General features: G+C 43.6%; 1 protein-coding gene and 1 long non-coding RNA gene across 2 annotated transcripts; one reads left to right on the top strand and one right to left on the bottom strand.

The window, feature by feature from the left end:
• Nucleotides 1–1728: 1728 nt before the first annotated feature.
• Nucleotides 1729–6852, bottom strand: tent5ba (terminal nucleotidyltransferase 5ba). The gene is made up of 2 exons (XM_037075705.1): nt 6412–6852; nt 1729–3348 (listed from the first exon to the last, which is right to left on the bottom strand). The coding sequence occupies exons 1-2, from the start codon at nt 6565–6567 to the stop codon at nt 2320–2322; spliced, it is 1185 nt and encodes a 394-aa protein (XP_036931600.1). The 5' UTR covers nt 6568–6852; the 3' UTR covers nt 1729–2319.
• A 4208-nt stretch (nt 6853–11060) lies between these two features.
• Nucleotides 11061–12681, top strand: LOC119006460. The gene is made up of 2 exons (XR_005070803.1): nt 11061–11843; nt 12118–12681. It is a non-coding gene; the product is annotated as an uncharacterized LOC119006460 (long non-coding RNA).
• Nucleotides 12682–17052: the final 4371 nt, after the last annotated feature.

Here is a 17052-nt window from a genome sequence, read left to right as displayed (position 1 = left end):
TGCTAGATCAGTAACAAAATCTGCCAACTTATTAATACAACCGGGTGTTTTACTCTGCCTTTTTCATAGCACTGAGATCAGGGTGTGTAGGGCAAATTGTGAATTTACGGTTCTTTTTTGCTGTGGACAGTAGCATGACTGCAAAGGAGCCGACAGTGAGACCACTGAGAAACATAATTACATTTGAAAAACACAGGTGAACAACACTGCAGCACAGGCCAAAATATTCTGGCTCTTTTTTTTTGTAGTATGGGTCTACTGAATCCTATTTCCCATCATGCAAATTGATAACATGCCTGGCGAACGTCTCTATCTTTCAAACTCCTACCCTTTGTTCGTAATTTCGTTTTTTGACTAAGCATTTCTAGTCTCAGAGCACAGACCGAGACAAAGTCTGTAAAAACACCCTGATGATGACATCGGTGCTACATGCGGCGTTTACAAAGGCAGCACTAACAGACGCTGATCATCCTTTACACCATCTGCAATTAGCTTTTCAAACAAACTAGGAACCTCCATGATCTATGACAGCCTTGCAGGTGACAAGAATCTTTAGCTTTGTTTGTGTACGATGTGTTGTACATATTTGTGTTCGACCACTGTACCGCAGGGACACTAAAGATTCACTGTACTCTGTTCACATTGTTAGCTAGCGCCATACTGCCGTCTTGTAGAAAGAACCTGTGTCTTAATGTTTGAGTTGACAGTTTATTTGTGTTTCATTTCATTGTTTATGCTCACATATGCAGGAACCCATGGAAGTTGTGTTTAATCACATTACCACAACCTACAAAAGGCAAATGAGACAAACTGGTTGCACTGAACTTAATTAAAACTTGGAGGCCACACGGGACACACACAGTGTAGTAGGTGCAGAGTCAGGAGGGGCCCCAGTGGTAAATCTTTGCCTTGCGTTCCTCTCCCAGGCTAGTGTGGCCGTGTGTGAGACAGACAAAGTGCCATCCATTGTTATTAACTAGCTGATAAAAAAGGTAAGGCAGAGTATATGTAGAGCAGCCCCTCATCGCCTGACTTAAAAAAAAGAGGGAATGAATACATGTGACTCAGATGACACGTAAACCTTTTGTTCCAGGAAGTAAATATCGGTCCGAATGTGACACGCAAAGTTCTGCCAATAATCTGTACGAGCTGTGTCGTTCCCACCAACGTCTCTCTTTTGACAAACTTTACCACTCCAGCCATGTCTGCAAAGATTTTTTAATTCTGACTCATTCAGACAAAACAACATGGATATGGTATCAGTCAAGCACACAGGGAGGGCTCTCCAGTCGTAGCATGGGCGGGAGAACAGGCTGGTCTTTGTTAAAAAGCTTTAGTATCAGTGAGGAGAGAGAAGCCATTGTGCTTTAGAAAAGCCTCCTTATGGTTCATGTCCTCAGATTGTAATGGATCCCCAGCCTCGGTTTAACGAATGCAACTCACTCCAGACAACAGTATATGCATTTCAATGGGCCTGGTCAGTGGAAATGAGCCGCCTCGTTGTCGTCAGCTTATCAACTAAAAGAACAAACAACCCCCCCATGTTTCTCTATCTAGTCCCAGATTCAATGAAAAACCTGCCGTTTATGATGGTCAAGTGGGGATATGCGACTCGACTGAGCGGATGGTGAGGCAGTTTCAGATAATGAGCAGTTGAAGCTAACTGCAGCCCTCAGAAGCAAAGATCAACAAGGTTCAAATAAAATAACCACCATACAAAAAAGCTGCATTTTTTTTTTCCTTTTTTTAATCTCACAAAAATGAATGAATGACTTCTGTTCCTGAAAAGAGAGACGGAGTAATCTAGAAAACAGCGACTGCACAGTTCTCACTTTACAGATGTTTTCAGAACATTTCATGGTTCATTTTTAGGCACTTGGAATCATAACAACATTCCCTTTCTGAACAACAAATACATCTTTGGTCCAGTATGTAATTTTAAAAAAATAAAGCCAGAGTATGAAAACAGCACCGGCTTCAAAGTTTGTTTCCTCAAAAATGTATTTTTGACATACAATATATATATATATATATATATATAAAGCTTCATATAGACTTTTTTTTTAATACTTAAACAAGATTTATCGCTACATCTCAGAAATGACCAGCAATCTTACAGATGTTTTGCAAGACAAAAATCAACGTGTCGGCTCAATCGGATGTACAGCAGTACAGGATTGTTTAAGTCAAGTCACATTTGGCAAACATGAGTTTTGTTTTTTGTTGTTGTTGTTGTTTTTTTTTGTATTTTCAGTCCACTTCCTCTGACAGATAAAGAGCGATGGAGCCGTGTCCATCTCTGCCCTCCTCACAGTCCACTCAGCTACAGGGCAGCCATGTCTGATATGAATTACTGCACGGTGAGACCTGCGGCGGCTGCACATGCGCAATATAGTAATTACTGAAGTTGATGTCCTGCACGTACGGCGCTGGCTGGTAATAACACGTGACGTTCGTTACAGTCGGGATGGCGTTCTGCTCAGCCAGCACCTTCAGCGCCAGCATGGAGATGAGGCTGAGCGTCTGACGCCGCTCGTGGCCCATCAGACACACGGTGCTCTCGTTCACCACCTGGTGCAGAGTCATCAGGCACTCGTACCGTTTGTGCTCCATCCCGGCAAAGTGGTTCTGCAGGTAGGCCTCCAGTTTCCGCTGCTGCTCCCCTATGTCAGAGAAGTCTATGAAGAAGCGGGAGCACATGTAGCGCTGCATCTGCTTCATGTCCGCCTCCGAGGAGGGTCTGAACCCTCGCACCAGCAGGTGGCAGTACTTCAATAAGCCGCCCCCTCTGATTTCCTCTGGGCTGCGTGTAGCTATGGTCCTCTGACACAGGTGCTCCATGGCCTCCCTGAAGTCCCCGTACACGCTCTCCCCGACAACAGTGGGATGAAAGCTCTCAGACATGGGCGTCTCTGAGCAGCGGTCAAACAAGAGCAGAGAATCGAGGCAAATCTGGAAGGAGTCCACGCTGAATTCAAACTGTCGCCGTAAAGAGTCCACAAATTTTAGCTCCACATTCTTGCCTGTGTTGTTGGACAGCGAGATGAGGCTCCAGCGGTCCGTGTCATTACAGACTTTCACCAGTTTCTGTACATAGGCCTCTTTGAGGGTTAGTGCCGAGATGCGCTCCTTAGAGACCCCGGCTGGCAGGAAGTCGAAAAGGCAGTCCAGCACGACATCCTTCACCAGGCGGAAGGCCTGATCGTCTTTCAGCGACACGCCAAAGATCAGGTCCAGGTCCTTGTAGCCCAGTCCGGTGTCCTGATGGAGCACATGGCTGGCAGCCGAACCATTTAGCCTGACATCTTTAACACACACACCCCTCTCCTCCAGCCTCGCCCGCACCACCTGGAACAAGACACAGACACGGCATGTTATTAATGATTAATCACATTCATTAAACTATGTTCGTGGTCAGACTTTGAGGGGAATTGATGAAAGACACAGATGCATCTGAAGAGACTCAAGTTAAATATGAGCTCCACGTGAGCGTAGAGGAAATCAATAGTTTGTGAAGGCACGATCAATACTGCTGCTTACAAAAGTCCATTTCATCACCATCAGCTTCAGTCTGAATGAAACCTAAAGAGCTGAGACAAAGAGCAGCAGAGCTGGTGCTCTGGTTCAGATTGTCTCATCTTGTCATAGTCCTGAACTGCAGCCAAGACAGAGTGAGCACCACACAAGACAACAACAAAAAAAAAAACCTTACTTTAGGCTCAACCCCACAACCATGGGTCATCAAGGGTCAACAGAGTTTCCACCAGTGACCTGGAAGAAGTTCAAATGAACGTCTCACCTCATTGAATGAGGGTGATCGAGAGTTGGTGGGGGCGAGCCAACATCAATAACAGCATTTCCCCTGAAGGAAAACAGCAGTCCACCCATGCCATAAAAACATTCTGTTCTTTAAACTCTCTGGATCAAAGTGCTCAGTGGAAACTTGAGTCTGAAGATCTGACATATCAGCCGCCTTGATACATCTGGCGAGCTCCCTGATAATATTGTCTTCTTCACTCGGTATACACCTGATGCTAAAGCTGACACATGTAACAACAAGTAAGACGAGCACGTCCACCGAGAAAATACTAAGTGCAATTAGTGCACTGGTACAAGCCGGCAGCGCAAATTAGTCGTTACACACTCACGTCGCAATCCTAAATCTCCCCCCGGACACTGACCTGTCAGATTAGTGTCTGTTAACTCTCTCTCCCATGGTGATCAGATAACGAGCCAGCTCTATTTATACACACTGGGTCAGGTTACTGACAAACAAACATTTGAAGGCGAGTCAGCCCCTCACACAGGAGGAGTGTTGAAGGAGCTAGTTCTTAACAGCATAATGGCAGTAATGTCACTGTTCAGCACTGAAGTGGTGTCGATTGGGCTCGAAGTCCAATCAGAAGCCGTAATATTGCAGTTTTTATATGCCGAGGTGGTAATCTGGTGCGTCAGAGCAGTCAGAGCCAAATTCAGGGTCAGGTCTACACTTAATAACTCTCCTACCTGAGTACACCTGAGTGGCTGACCCACACACCTTGAGTATTTCCATTTTCTGCGCCTTTAATCTTCCAGTCCACACTTTGGAGGCAATTATTGTACTTTTTACCCCACTACTTTTATTTGATAACTTTGGTTATTAATTACTTTGCAGATTTAATACAGCGCGAGTGTTTTATCAGCAATCACGTTTCAGAAATTAGTCAGGTAATGAGAAAAATGCTGAATTTCCAATCTATCACAGTTAACAGTGCTGACACGTAACCACAGATACTTTTACGCGCACTTTTTACATTTAAAACTATTAAACTGAAAAACTAAGGTACGTTTACTTCAGATACTTAAAGACTTTTACTCACGTTCTATTCATATGGGTGACTCTCACTTTTACAAAACCAGTATGTTGACACGATATCTTTATTCAACTCATAATGACTTGTTAGTTCATTTTACAACACTGAAAATGTGCAACAGAAGTGCATATAATGAAGTTATGTGCTGCTGCACAGATGTCCTGGTCTACACATCCTGCTCTCCAGATGTAAGACAACATGTTTGTTTGGTAAAAACTTAACAAATGTTCGGGGGTTTTTTTGCTTGTTTGTTTTTTTCAGTAAAAAATCTGATCGAAGAAATCTGTACTGATGCAAAAACTAAAACCACATCTCAACCCTAAACTAATCGCTGTGTTATCTGATCTCACAGCCCTAATCTCACCTGTTGAGAAAAACATCAATAAAAAGGTAATAAATTATAAGAGGGTGTTGTTTTCTTGCATCTACAGCTATACCTTTAACTCTCTGGACTCGCAGGCCTCACGATGCTGCGGGACAAAGGTTGACACTCTCAGGCATCATGCACCCTGTGATGCATAATGCAAGAGGCACAATCACATCCTCAAAGCCAGCTAAATACACGTTTTATTGCTAAAGAGTGCCATTCCCAGTTGTCGTGACAGGAGATTTACTGCTGATCAATGTGCAGCCAGCCTCTCATGGCGGATTTTAGCTGAATAAAATTATATGAGGTTTCCACAAATCCAGGGGAAACAAGAGTCCCCACATTTGGGGCTCAAACCTGTATTTAAGCCTCCTGCAGGCTCAATGGAGCATTCATCTTTCCATGACCACAAGCACGAAGCTCTGGGATTCACAGGCTCAGGACGTCGGGCTCATCTTGACTATGTCAATGTGTGAATGAAATGGGGGAGGAAATAGAAGTCTAGGACAGATCATCTGACTTAAAAAGATCCACTGAATGATCACTGATCATTTCAAAACTCTGCACTGGCATTTACACTTGGTGCTCTCTCCACAGAGACAGCACAGAAGAGGTGAAACGTGATCCGTCCAGAATGCACAAGAGGCTGGAAATGTGGAGGGACTTTGGCATACATACATCTCAAGTCCAACCATGGAAGTGCTCCTGCCTACACATCTCCCAGGCTCCGATGTTTCTGTGGTGGCTCTCAGAAAAAAACTTTATAAACTATATTTTAAGGGAGAACCAAGAGAAAAGACTCATAGTCTGCCTGCAGATACATTTAAGGCGAGAAATTGGAAGGATGAGTCAAAAGAGGAACAAAATGAGTTGATGTAATGTGTCTTAGAAATACATTTAAGACTGGAAGGGTGAAACAAAACCCACATAACTTGTGTACTGGGGCGGTCAGTGGGGTTTGGGGACCACAAAGGGTCCTTGAGAGCTTTTCAAGTTACAGACAATTTAATTCTAATATGTGGTTCCCCAGGTGGGAGAATATAAAAAGACTGACAATTTCATCCGAAGGTTTGACATTATTCAACCCTCCTGCAGTTCGGGTCCCACTGCTCAACTTTATACAATAAAAGAAGATTAAAAAGTGAGTCTGTGAATGTGTGAATATGTGTGTGGGTCAGCAGGCTTCATTACCTGGACGATCTGGCGCGGCTGCACGGACAGAGTGGGGAAGTTTCCCCGGCCATGGATGGGCACAGCCTCCCCCAGGATCGAGTCCAAGCGCTGCACCTGATCCCAAGACAACACGCAGAACCGCCGACTCTGATCCGACGCACCACCGCAAGACATGGCGACGTTAACTTTCAGTCCCCCCCTCCCCGAAATAGAAGAAAAAGAACTAGAAATCAGCTGGACGAATGTGACAGCGCTGTATCCTCTCTCAGATGTTATATCCCCTGCAGCTGAGAGCCGTGAGCGGGTCCTGTCGTTCACGCTGAAGGTTGGAAGAGAAGAAAAAAAAGTTTTTTTTTGTTTTTTTTTCTGGTGGAGTCAGAGATGTGGAGGCGAGAGCGGGAGAGATCAGCCGTTTCCTCCGGTGCGCGCCGATAGAATCCAGTCAGTCTGGAAAGAACCGATTCATAAGAGGGTTTAAAGGCTGCTCATTAGGATGCGCCCTGTGATTGGCTGCTGTGTTTGGTCATTGATTATGGACGCCCTTGTCTGCTGGGAACACCCTACATGTGACGCACTCGACAGGCTCCGCCCCCTCCGCGCTGCTCCTGCTGCACCCTGCATGGTGACTGGGTTCCCCCCCCCCACAGCCAACATGAGCTAATGATCTTATGATTGTGACATTGTGCACCATTATTACAAATAAGCGTTGATGAATGTGGTTTTGGGTGAAACACTGATCAGATATGTTACAATGATTGAGTGCTGTGATCAGGTTACAGCTGTACAAACAAGCTTTCCCTTCTTCTGATTGTATTTCCTTATTTATTTTCCAGGGAATGTTTGCAGAACACTCAGGATGTTCTTTTTTTTTTTTTTTCAAGATTTTCCTGCCTCAAGATCCTACTCTCACACCATAGGCTGAGCGCTGCGTAAGAAGGAGGAAGAAGTCAGAGGCTTTGCTGCACGGCACTTCAGCAGTCCAATTGAGATTGTCCACAAAACTTCAGTTTCAAGTCACCAGTTGTCCAGTGTTTCCCGAACTGTCTTGGCTTGTGACCTCTTAAAACAAGGCACTGTCGTCTTGTTACCCCTCATCACCAGTTACACATTCACCAGTTGTGACCAGTTCAACCGCAAAGTGATGGTTTCTTTTCTGTTCTTCTCTTTCATTTGAATCGTTCATAGAGACCTGCATGGGTCATTAACCCGTAATAACATGTTTCGTTTTCATCTCTGTTTAGTATTTCTTGTTCATTTTGTAAATGTTAAAACATGTTTAAAACGCTGATTTATTGTCTTACCACAATTTTGACTAAATATCTTTTCCGAGTCTTTCTCACTCATCTAAATCTGTCATCAGAGACACGGACACCACAGTGTTTGAAATAACTGCATCATGCAAATAGGGACTATCTTGTCAACATGTTCATGACTCAGCGCCCATCACTACATTACCACATAAGTGCTGAGACCAAGCACATCTTTGTACTCAGTCTTCGTTTTCTTGTCAACTACACACCTGTAAATCTCTTTGACTTTGTCTTGTAGGCTACAGACAGACATAGGAACACCTGTCAAAATACTCAAAAACACTTTTACCAGATTTACTTAAAAGAGCTTTTAAAACCAACTCTACGCTATCTGCTCAACACCAAACAGCAGGCAGACAGAGTAACAAATACATAGCGGAGTGTGTAGCAGCTGAAAAGCCAAAACATTTCTCAGGAGTTGGTGGAGACCAAAGATGGAGCTAAAAGTGGAGTGACTATCACATTAATCAGGTGGCCAGTTGATAACCTTAGTGCATAGTATTATAAAGTAATCTACTAATTATTGTCTAGATTAATCGATTGATCGTTTGGACTTCGTCTCAAAAAATAGTGAAAAATGTCCAACCCAGTGTCACATAGTCCAAGGTGTTGTCTCTAAATGTTTAGTTGTGTTAGTCCACAACTCAAAGATACCCCCTTTAGTATGATCTAAAATAAGGGAATGCAGAAAATCTTCACATTTGAGAGATTGAAAACCTTTATTTCTGCCATTTTTACATGAAAACGATCTGTGAGTAGGTGTGTTAAGGATGACATTTTACCATGATCACACACACACACACACACACACACACACACACACACACACACACACACAGACTGAAAAAGTGAAAACAATACCAGTTGACAGTGTTGCGGATGGTGAATAAACAAGATTGTAAAATTGCACAGAATGTTTTCGCTAAACTCCAGAGGTCAGCCGCTGAATATTTAAACTCTGATAGCAGGCTATTAAACCTGTTAACTGTTGCCTGCTAATCACACAAATCACACATATTTATAGGTCTTATCGTTTTTAGCACGGCCTGTTGAAAGTGGAGCGTCTAACCTTTGAGTCGTTCGTGTGTGCGGCCGATGGAAAATTAAAGGCTGCAACCACACGAGCAAACATTAATTTAATTTGCTCATGATAGTGCAGGGATTTATGAAAAGGCTGTGATAACCTGTGATGCCTTTAAGGTTTCCATTTGTATTTTTCAGAAAAGCCTCGCTGCCACTTCTTTCCACTCCGCTTCCTTATCTGAGAGTGTTTTTGTTTTATTTGAGTTGGTGCAGACATGGAGACATTCCTGCCGTCTCAGCAGAACATTGGTCGAGCATTATACGTTAAATATTGTACGTGATGGTCCGTCTGAGATATGAAAGACACCAAAAGTGAGAGGAGTTAAACAATGCGCTCATGTATAATTGCTTTATTTAGCTGCTGTCAGATGCGTTCAGTGTCCTTATAGTCTTCCCAGTTTATGAGATCTGTCAGTCTTCTTTGCATCAGTTCCTGCAGGAATGGACTGTGGTCATGTTGTCCCTGTTTTTACATCTCATCCTGTCCTGCACGCAGCCTATTATGTGTCTAAATGCACTAAATATCCCTTTGTGATAGACCTGGCACAATGGCAGACGTTACTCACAATGGCAGACATTACTCCTTTCAGTGAGAAGAGTCTCCCACTGTGTAATTTGCAGGTGAACAATACAGGTGAAGAGTAATTTCCTCTTTTAAAATGACCCAAACACGTTGTAATTTATAAAATCTTTAACTGCTCGGGCCTGTCCACACAGCATGTGAGCGCACCTGTAAAATGGTTTACAAGAGACTAAAGTTCATGTCATGATCGACCTGTGTTGGTTTTTAGTGACGCAGCAATAAAACACGGACAGACGGAAAGGCACGCTCTTACGCACTCAGGCATCATTTCTTCCTCGAGCATATGTGTGTTTGTGTTTTGTTCACACACTTCACTCTGCTGGAGTCTCCAACACGCAGCTGGAGACCGACAGTGTGTCACAGGCCTCAGAGGGGGTCAGGTCGTGGGCGTACTTTGGATTTGGTCTCCACGGAAGATCACTTCAGATCCTGTGATGTCAACATAATCCCGTTACCTCGGCAACAGCATCCCCGGTTATCGGGCTGCTGGGCAGAGGCGTCTCCAGCTGAGGGTCCTGCCAGGTGCCGATGTGAGACATCTGCGTCATCTGACTATAAATAACCAGCCATGTGGCAGCTGTGCGTCCTGGGAGCAGAGCCAGCCGTTACCTGAATGTGAAACACTCGGGGGAAGAGGGAGAACAATGAACGCAGATATTTGTTAGGCCAGTTGACATTCTCAGGTTCACTCACAGCACTGTGTCACAGAGAGTCCGTCGGATGTGAAGTCAACACCTTCATGCAGCGGAACAAAACAATTTAAGGTCCAGCGCGTCAGATTTAGGGGCAGAAAATGGAACATAATACTTTCAATAATGTCTTGATTAGTGTGTAATCACCTAGAACTAAGATAAGTTTTATTCTTGTTGCCTTAGAATGAACCTTTTATATCTACAGAGGGAGCAGTTCTGTCACCTGATGCCCAATCAGAAACAAAAACGTTACGTATGTAACCCCAGCTCTATGAACCCCAGATGACCAACCAGTATTTACATCTGATGTTCATCCAGGGTTCATAAAACAGTGATTACATACTTAACCCTCTTTCTTCTTCACCTTTCATGGCCGCCAGAGATGGTCATGACATGGAAATGTTGAAATAATATCGTCTTCGTGTGTGGATGTCCTAGTGGTATTGCTGTACCTAGCCGTTCAGATATGTGCTCCACAGATCAGGTTTTGACAAGGTCCTCTTCCACAGATCACACTACGTTGCACCACCATGTTTCTACAGTAGGGTTGTTCTGTTGGTTTGCAGTCTGCAACCTCACAGTTAGATGCCATTTAATCCTGCACACTGGCCCATTAACATAAAACGCCTGAGATGCTTTCACTGCTTTGCGAGTAATTCCCTATGTAATGTTTTTTTTTTTTTTTATCTAAATGAATGTAATTTCAACCACATGAACACAAAAACAGGTAGTTTGATGACATCGTGAATAGATCATGTGTCAAAGAATCACCGTGGAAGATCTAACGGATGCGACAGTCTGAACTGTTCATGGATGAGGCAATGTGTTAAAGTTGTGTTATGTTAAGTCACAGTCACACCTCCTCCTGCACTCTCCAACTCTCCCGGAAGTGATCAGAGCAGGCAACCAGCAGGCGACCAGCAGGCGACCAGCAGGCGACCAAATCACCTTGAGTAAACTTCTATCTATCTATCTATCTATCTATCTATCTATATAGATAGATAGATATAATACAAAATATATAACAAGGGTCCAGTCGTTTTTATACATTTTACATTTGATTTTACATATTTACATATCATAAGTCTTTGATCTGTGCCAGTGTCACTGGATCCTCTGTTTATCCCTCAGTTAACATCCTGCTGCAGTCATGACAACCGAGACTGTGAGTCTAGTAGGCGCGGTGAGATAGCCTGTATTTAAACACACCTTAAACAAATGATGCATTAGACAGGCGTATGTTCCTGTCCTGGCCATGATCAAACATTATGAACCAATCTTGTAGTCGGTGAGTGCATCCTATCTAAAATGAGACACATTTACAGTATATCCGCTGATGAATTTAAGGGCACCATAAAGAGGGTGGTGAGGGAGGAATAGCTGTTCTTCTCTTTTAGCATGGTTTTTTGTTTATGATGTGGGTTTTGTATGGCTGCCCTTTGTGGGATTTCCCCGGTACAATACGTGTACAATAAAATAAATAAATCAATATGAAAGACCTTCAGTGAAAGTCCATCAATGCATCTGTTTCCGTCTGCGCGGTTGCGCTCAAAGCTGGACATAGGACATTTGACAGCTGCTTTATCTTTTGTCAGATATCTCAATCTGTCTTCACCTGATGGGCAGTGACAAGAAGAGGAAGCATGCAGGGCCACGATTGGACGTCACGGTGCGTTGTAAAAGGCACGGCTGACAATCCATGTCGCCAAACAACAAGCGGTGAAGTGTCACAAGGATCAATATTGGGAAGACGGATAGCTAACACTGCATCCGTCACAAGGGGTGAATAGTGAAGCTCTTTCCTTACCAGTCTGTCAGGGCTCCTGCAGTCTAAGTGAATTATTATTCCCCCCCAAAAAGATCCTCTGCCTCTGAGCAAATTCAGACATGTCATACTAGAGGACCAAGTGTTTGCTATTATTAGAGTGTGCATCACGTGTACTGCTATAGCTAAAATAACGATGCAGCTGCTGTGCGTCTGACATTACAGCGCATGTTTGATTTTGAAAATCCACTCTGATTTTGTGAATGAATTAAAAAGCGTGTTTGTTTCCAGGATTCAGGCTCAGCGGGCCGTGACGGCACATAAAACAGGCCAGCCAGGACTGAGACTGGGTTGACCTGTCAGGCTGGACCACGGGGCCTACATGTCATAGAGGGAGATCGTGATAAGGCGATAAGAGGAGTAAATTTGCTTTTCCGGATTGCTACAGACGACAAATCCATTGGACGTCGAAGCGAGGGTTACGCAAGCAGCCGTGCCGCTGACGTCGGACTCTCTCCGCTGCCTGCTTGATTGATTACAGTATAGTGCCGCTGCTGGAAAAACTAAACACGCCAAAACACACTGTAGATATTAGTGAGATCATCATCTCTGCTGTCCACAGCTGGCCTGGAATGGTACTTAGGTACAATGCTGAGGTACTTAATTTGAGGCATTTTCATATTCTCTTACTTTATACCTCCACCCCACTACATTTTGGCAGATACTGCACTTATACTGCACTACATGTATTTCATATTAGTAACTTTGCTGAGTTCCTACCACACCAGAGTCACAGCAGCAATGTGTATACTAACTTACTTAACTGGAATTTAAAAATAAAAAACTCAGATTTTGGCAGGTGTCCAATTCTTACATATTGCACCTTTAACGCTCAAGTACTACTCATATGGGTGACTTTCACTTTCACCAAGGTAAAATCTGAACTTAATATGTTTACTTTTACTCAAGTAGGACTTCTGAGTACCTTACACAACACTGTTAGTGGTCATGCAGCATTTGCCAAAGATTACGGGTTGACCCCTTCAGTTGTTTTTTGGAACTGTTACCAAGTGACCTCTGTTTTTCTCATCTTTTCAACGACTCTGCAGTAATTTGCTTTGTACAAGTTAAGAGCGAAACACCGAGAGCTGTTCTCCTACAGGCTCCAAAGTTATGCCACAGTCGTGTCAGTATCTCTGGATAAGAGAGGTTATTGCATAGTTGAAGCGCTCTGAAGCTCAACGGTCAAATATAGGCCTAGTGTTGGGCTACGTATTACGTAAGGCACGTCTCACTTTACTCCCTGAATGGGATGAAAGGGGACAAACAAACAAAAAAAAAGTTGACTCACTGGATTTGTGTGGCATGTCGAATACACTGAAAGTGCAATGAGTTGAACGTATGGAAGTCATACAGAGGCTGAGTGGCTTCAAACTTGGATTTATATGACAAGGAAATTCCTTTGTAATTAAATCGCTACACTGAATTTTTTTTGTCCTCTTAGCTAAGCACATGGATACCTCACATGACTTAGTCCTGCTTATGGAAGAGCCGGTGTAGGAGAGAGGAATGTATGGCCTCGGTAATAAAACACCATCGCCTCCTTCTGTAGGTCTGCAACAGCCTAACTTGGATATAGCTTCCTTAACTGGAGCTTAAATCATGTTGTGCAAGGGCCCCACACCCACCCTGATAGGACACTAAAGGGTCCCTGCTGCAAATCACCTTGTCAAATGCTACACAAAAAGAAAATAAACCCCAGTTTGCTTCACTTGGTGCTGCTGGATGAATGGTTCTCTGTGGGTATCGTTCTCCACCGATCACACACACACACACACACACCCAACTGCACTACAGGGACGCAGGAACAAGCCGACAGCTGCCTACAATGTGCAGATACCGCTGAGTCAACAAACGCGACCATAAAAGCTTATAAAATAAACATGTTCTGTAATTTTCTCAGCACATGTGCCTGGTGTGGACATTGCATATTAAAAGCTACCAGAGAAGAGAACTGGCCCTATCCGCTCTCCGGAGCGTTTACCAGAAGCGAGAGGGAACCCCTATTTAGCAGCGAGCTCCGGTTTCATTCCCAGAAATCCTTTCTCCTCGCCCCCCCATCCAGTAGCCGAGAGGAAAAACTCGGCCCTAGGGGCGATTAGAGGTGTCACACGTCAGAGAGCGATTGTGTAAACGTACTGGAAACCTTTGGGGTCAAGCTCAGCGGAGATATGCAGCAGAGACGATGTCTGTTAAGGTCATGATCATACCAGCGCAGCTTGACTTCACGTAACTGATACCGCTCGGCATCTGAAGAGAGCAGAGGCGGTTTTATCCCAGCTGGGTTGAAGCCTCCGTCCAAACCAACGACTAATAAAATATATGTTAGCAGTACGTTTCTCTGATCACCGTCCAGACATCTTAAATCCTCCTCCTGAAGGATAACGGGATCGGGCGAAAGTGTCCCATCAGGCCACGGATCAGAGAGCCAGCTGCTTAGTTCCAGCAGCAGATACATAACCCCTTTATGATACCACAAAACAAAGTGCGCTCATTAGAGTAATACATTTATGATTGGTGATTTGCGGGCATTTCCGCATTCGTGACAGGTGTTTGTGAGTGCTGATAAGAAAAGAAGTATTTCAAGAAATACAAACCTGGCTTCTTTTTTATGCTGTTTTATGTAGTGCTGTAACTGAAGGCAGGCAGGAGGCCAGCGTGTTGCACACATGGCCAAAAGCTGCTCCGGAGTTACATACGGTAGAGTTATTGGCAGCAGCCGGGGGGCTCCACGAACCACTCAGCATTCACAGCCTCCAACATTGTACAATTAAAGACCTAGTGAACTCTGAATCTCTCTGAGTTTCCTTTACGCAACGTTTTTTTTTTCGAAGCAAACATGATAAGCCATACAGAGAATTCGGAGCTGTACTGTGTCAGGGAATACGTCTGGTCATGCCCTTACAGTGACTCAGCATGCACTATCTATCCGTCAGTCGCCTCGTCCCACCTCTTTTTCCCTCTCACTTTATTGTGATTGTTAGATAAACCCGGGGCCACGACCAAGTGCCTGACGTTCAGCAGCTTTTATTAGTTATTGCGCAACCGTCATCTGTACATAACCACATTCTTACAATGCGTGACGGCCTAAGGATCCCTACACTCACATAACACCTGTTGGGCAAATTCAGAACCTCTCAGTAGAAGGAGCCACGTTACGCTGTAAAAATAGTCCATTACAAGCAGAGGACAGGAGGGTAAGGAAGCGGTGTGTGATCGCGTACTTGCCTTCAAGCGTAAAGTGAGACGTGTTTGTTTGCAGTGAGTGCTGTGAGAGGGATCCCTCCAAGACAAGGAACCAGGACAAGGAGCTCGTTCAGCCATCTTTATATTTAAGTTTGAGTGGCTGCGTTTACTGTGCAGTCCCCTATTGCATCACATGTGCTCATTTTACAGTGGGTTTCTTAAAAGGAACAGTTCGCCTGAAAATGAAAATTCAGTCATTATCTACTCTTTCATTATACACTTAGCCCTGTGCCGATCAAAAGGGGGAAGTTTCTTTGGTAATCATGCACAATTTGTTAGTCAGGTATTTATAGGAAAAGTTTAGCCCTATTCAAGATGTTATTATATATTCATATTTCCTTTTAATATGTTTTTACTGATTCAGATTTAGATATTGAAATGGAAAACCTGCTTTCACCTGATTTTTAATGAGGCGAAACATCTTGACTTTTCCTGCACATTGATACTAACATTGTCTATGCTTTTTAAAAAAGCCTGCTAGATAGATATTTGAAAATATCTTAAAACATAATGTATGTTAAACATTACGTAATTTAGCTGATGGTCTTCCCCTCTCCCCTCTGTCTGGGTCCCCTAGAGGCAAGGACGCCATCAGCATGTTCCTGGAATGCCTGTGCCTCCCCAGCCCAGGACAAATGCTAATGCTTTTTAGCTTAGCAGCTACAGTTGATTTAATCAAGATTTAAAGATTTTGCCAATAAATGTGATGTAGATATTGTGTTGTTTTCGAAACATTTTAAAGCTAGTCCCCATCTACTTCAGCTGTTTAGGAAATTGCTGTCATGCTCTTTTACTGTGAAGCTTCAGAAACGTTTTTTGGATGATGTAACTTTGTCCAACTTTCTGTCAAATTGAAATACTTACGGAAAACATAAGTACCTAAGTAAGTAGCGTACTTAAAGGTATAGTATGCAGGATTTGTTGGTAGGTGTTTCAAAAACCTTCCAGGTGCAGTGAGCAATTATGCACAATGATAACTGATTGTTGCTATCTCATTCCCAGACAGTAATACTGTTAACCATTGAGCAACAGTTGGCAAGCCACCAACGCAAGCACAAGATTTGGTGGCTTGCACAACAATTTGGCAACCCGAGCGTCAGCAATACTGGCCAGAGAGTTGAATGTTGAGTCTCCTTCCCCGCTGGTGGCTCGCCAAATTAAAAGTGTCAGTTAGTCACGTCATTAGGTTAGAATGACAGGAGGGATACTATGCAGGTTTTGCTGCTGGTAACTTCTTGATAAAGAAGGTTGACTGTTGAGTCTCATTCCTATGTCGAGTTGGTGGCACGTCAAATCAGCGATTAACTTACAGACCAGACAGGCAAGTTGCTTCCCAAACACAACAAAGCAAGAAGAAAAAGAAAAGGGAATGCTATCATCAACATTAAACTTTACGGTGTTCTTATCATAAACTGCTCACTGATTAATGTGACTTAATGGTCTATGTTACAGGGAAATGTACAGAGGTCAACTAAACTTTCTTTCATGTTGCACGGAGGAAGTAACATGTGGACATATTCATTTTTCAAAGTCCGTCTGGCCTCAAAGAACTGTTGGTTTGAATTAAAAGAATGGCAGTTTATCCATCTTCAGATGTCGAGCCCATAATATCATAAAAATGAGCTGACAGCAACCAAAGCATTGTTCAGCAGATTGATTGAGGTCATATCAGAAGTCAGCATGATAATGGGAGCTGTGATAATGTCTGACCCTGTGGTCCCTGGTACACTAATCCAGGTCCATGGCACATATTCAGGTTTCCATGGGGAGCTCTTTCCACTTCAGCACACGGCCGATGTTTTTTCCACTGCAAGAATCAGGCATATGTCACGCCTTCTTACTTACTCACTTATCTAATCGCCATTCAGAAAACAAAATGCTCAAATACAAAATGTTGGAGTCCGGCAGATATGGTATCTT

Source organism: Acanthopagrus latus, chromosome 17 (genome assembly GCF_904848185.1).
Source record: "Acanthopagrus latus isolate v.2019 chromosome 17, fAcaLat1.1, whole genome shotgun sequence".
Lineage (NCBI taxonomy): Eukaryota > Metazoa > Chordata > Actinopteri > Spariformes > Sparidae > Acanthopagrus > Acanthopagrus latus.
Note: the sequence above shows the minus strand (reverse complement) of the source record. Positions and strands in the feature narration are given on the sequence as shown.

What these genes read in the sequence shown, in the direction of transcription:
- tent5ba (XM_037075705.1), bottom strand. Translation starts at nt 6,567, where the DNA reads ATGTCTTGCGGTGGTGCGTCGGATCAGAGTCGGCGGTTCTGCGTGTTG. An exon ending in AGCCGCGCCAGATCGTCCAG is followed by an intron (nt 3,349 to 6,411) that starts GTAATGAAGCCT and finishes GTCTTGTTCCAG; the next exon opens with GTGGTGCGGGCGAGGCTGGA.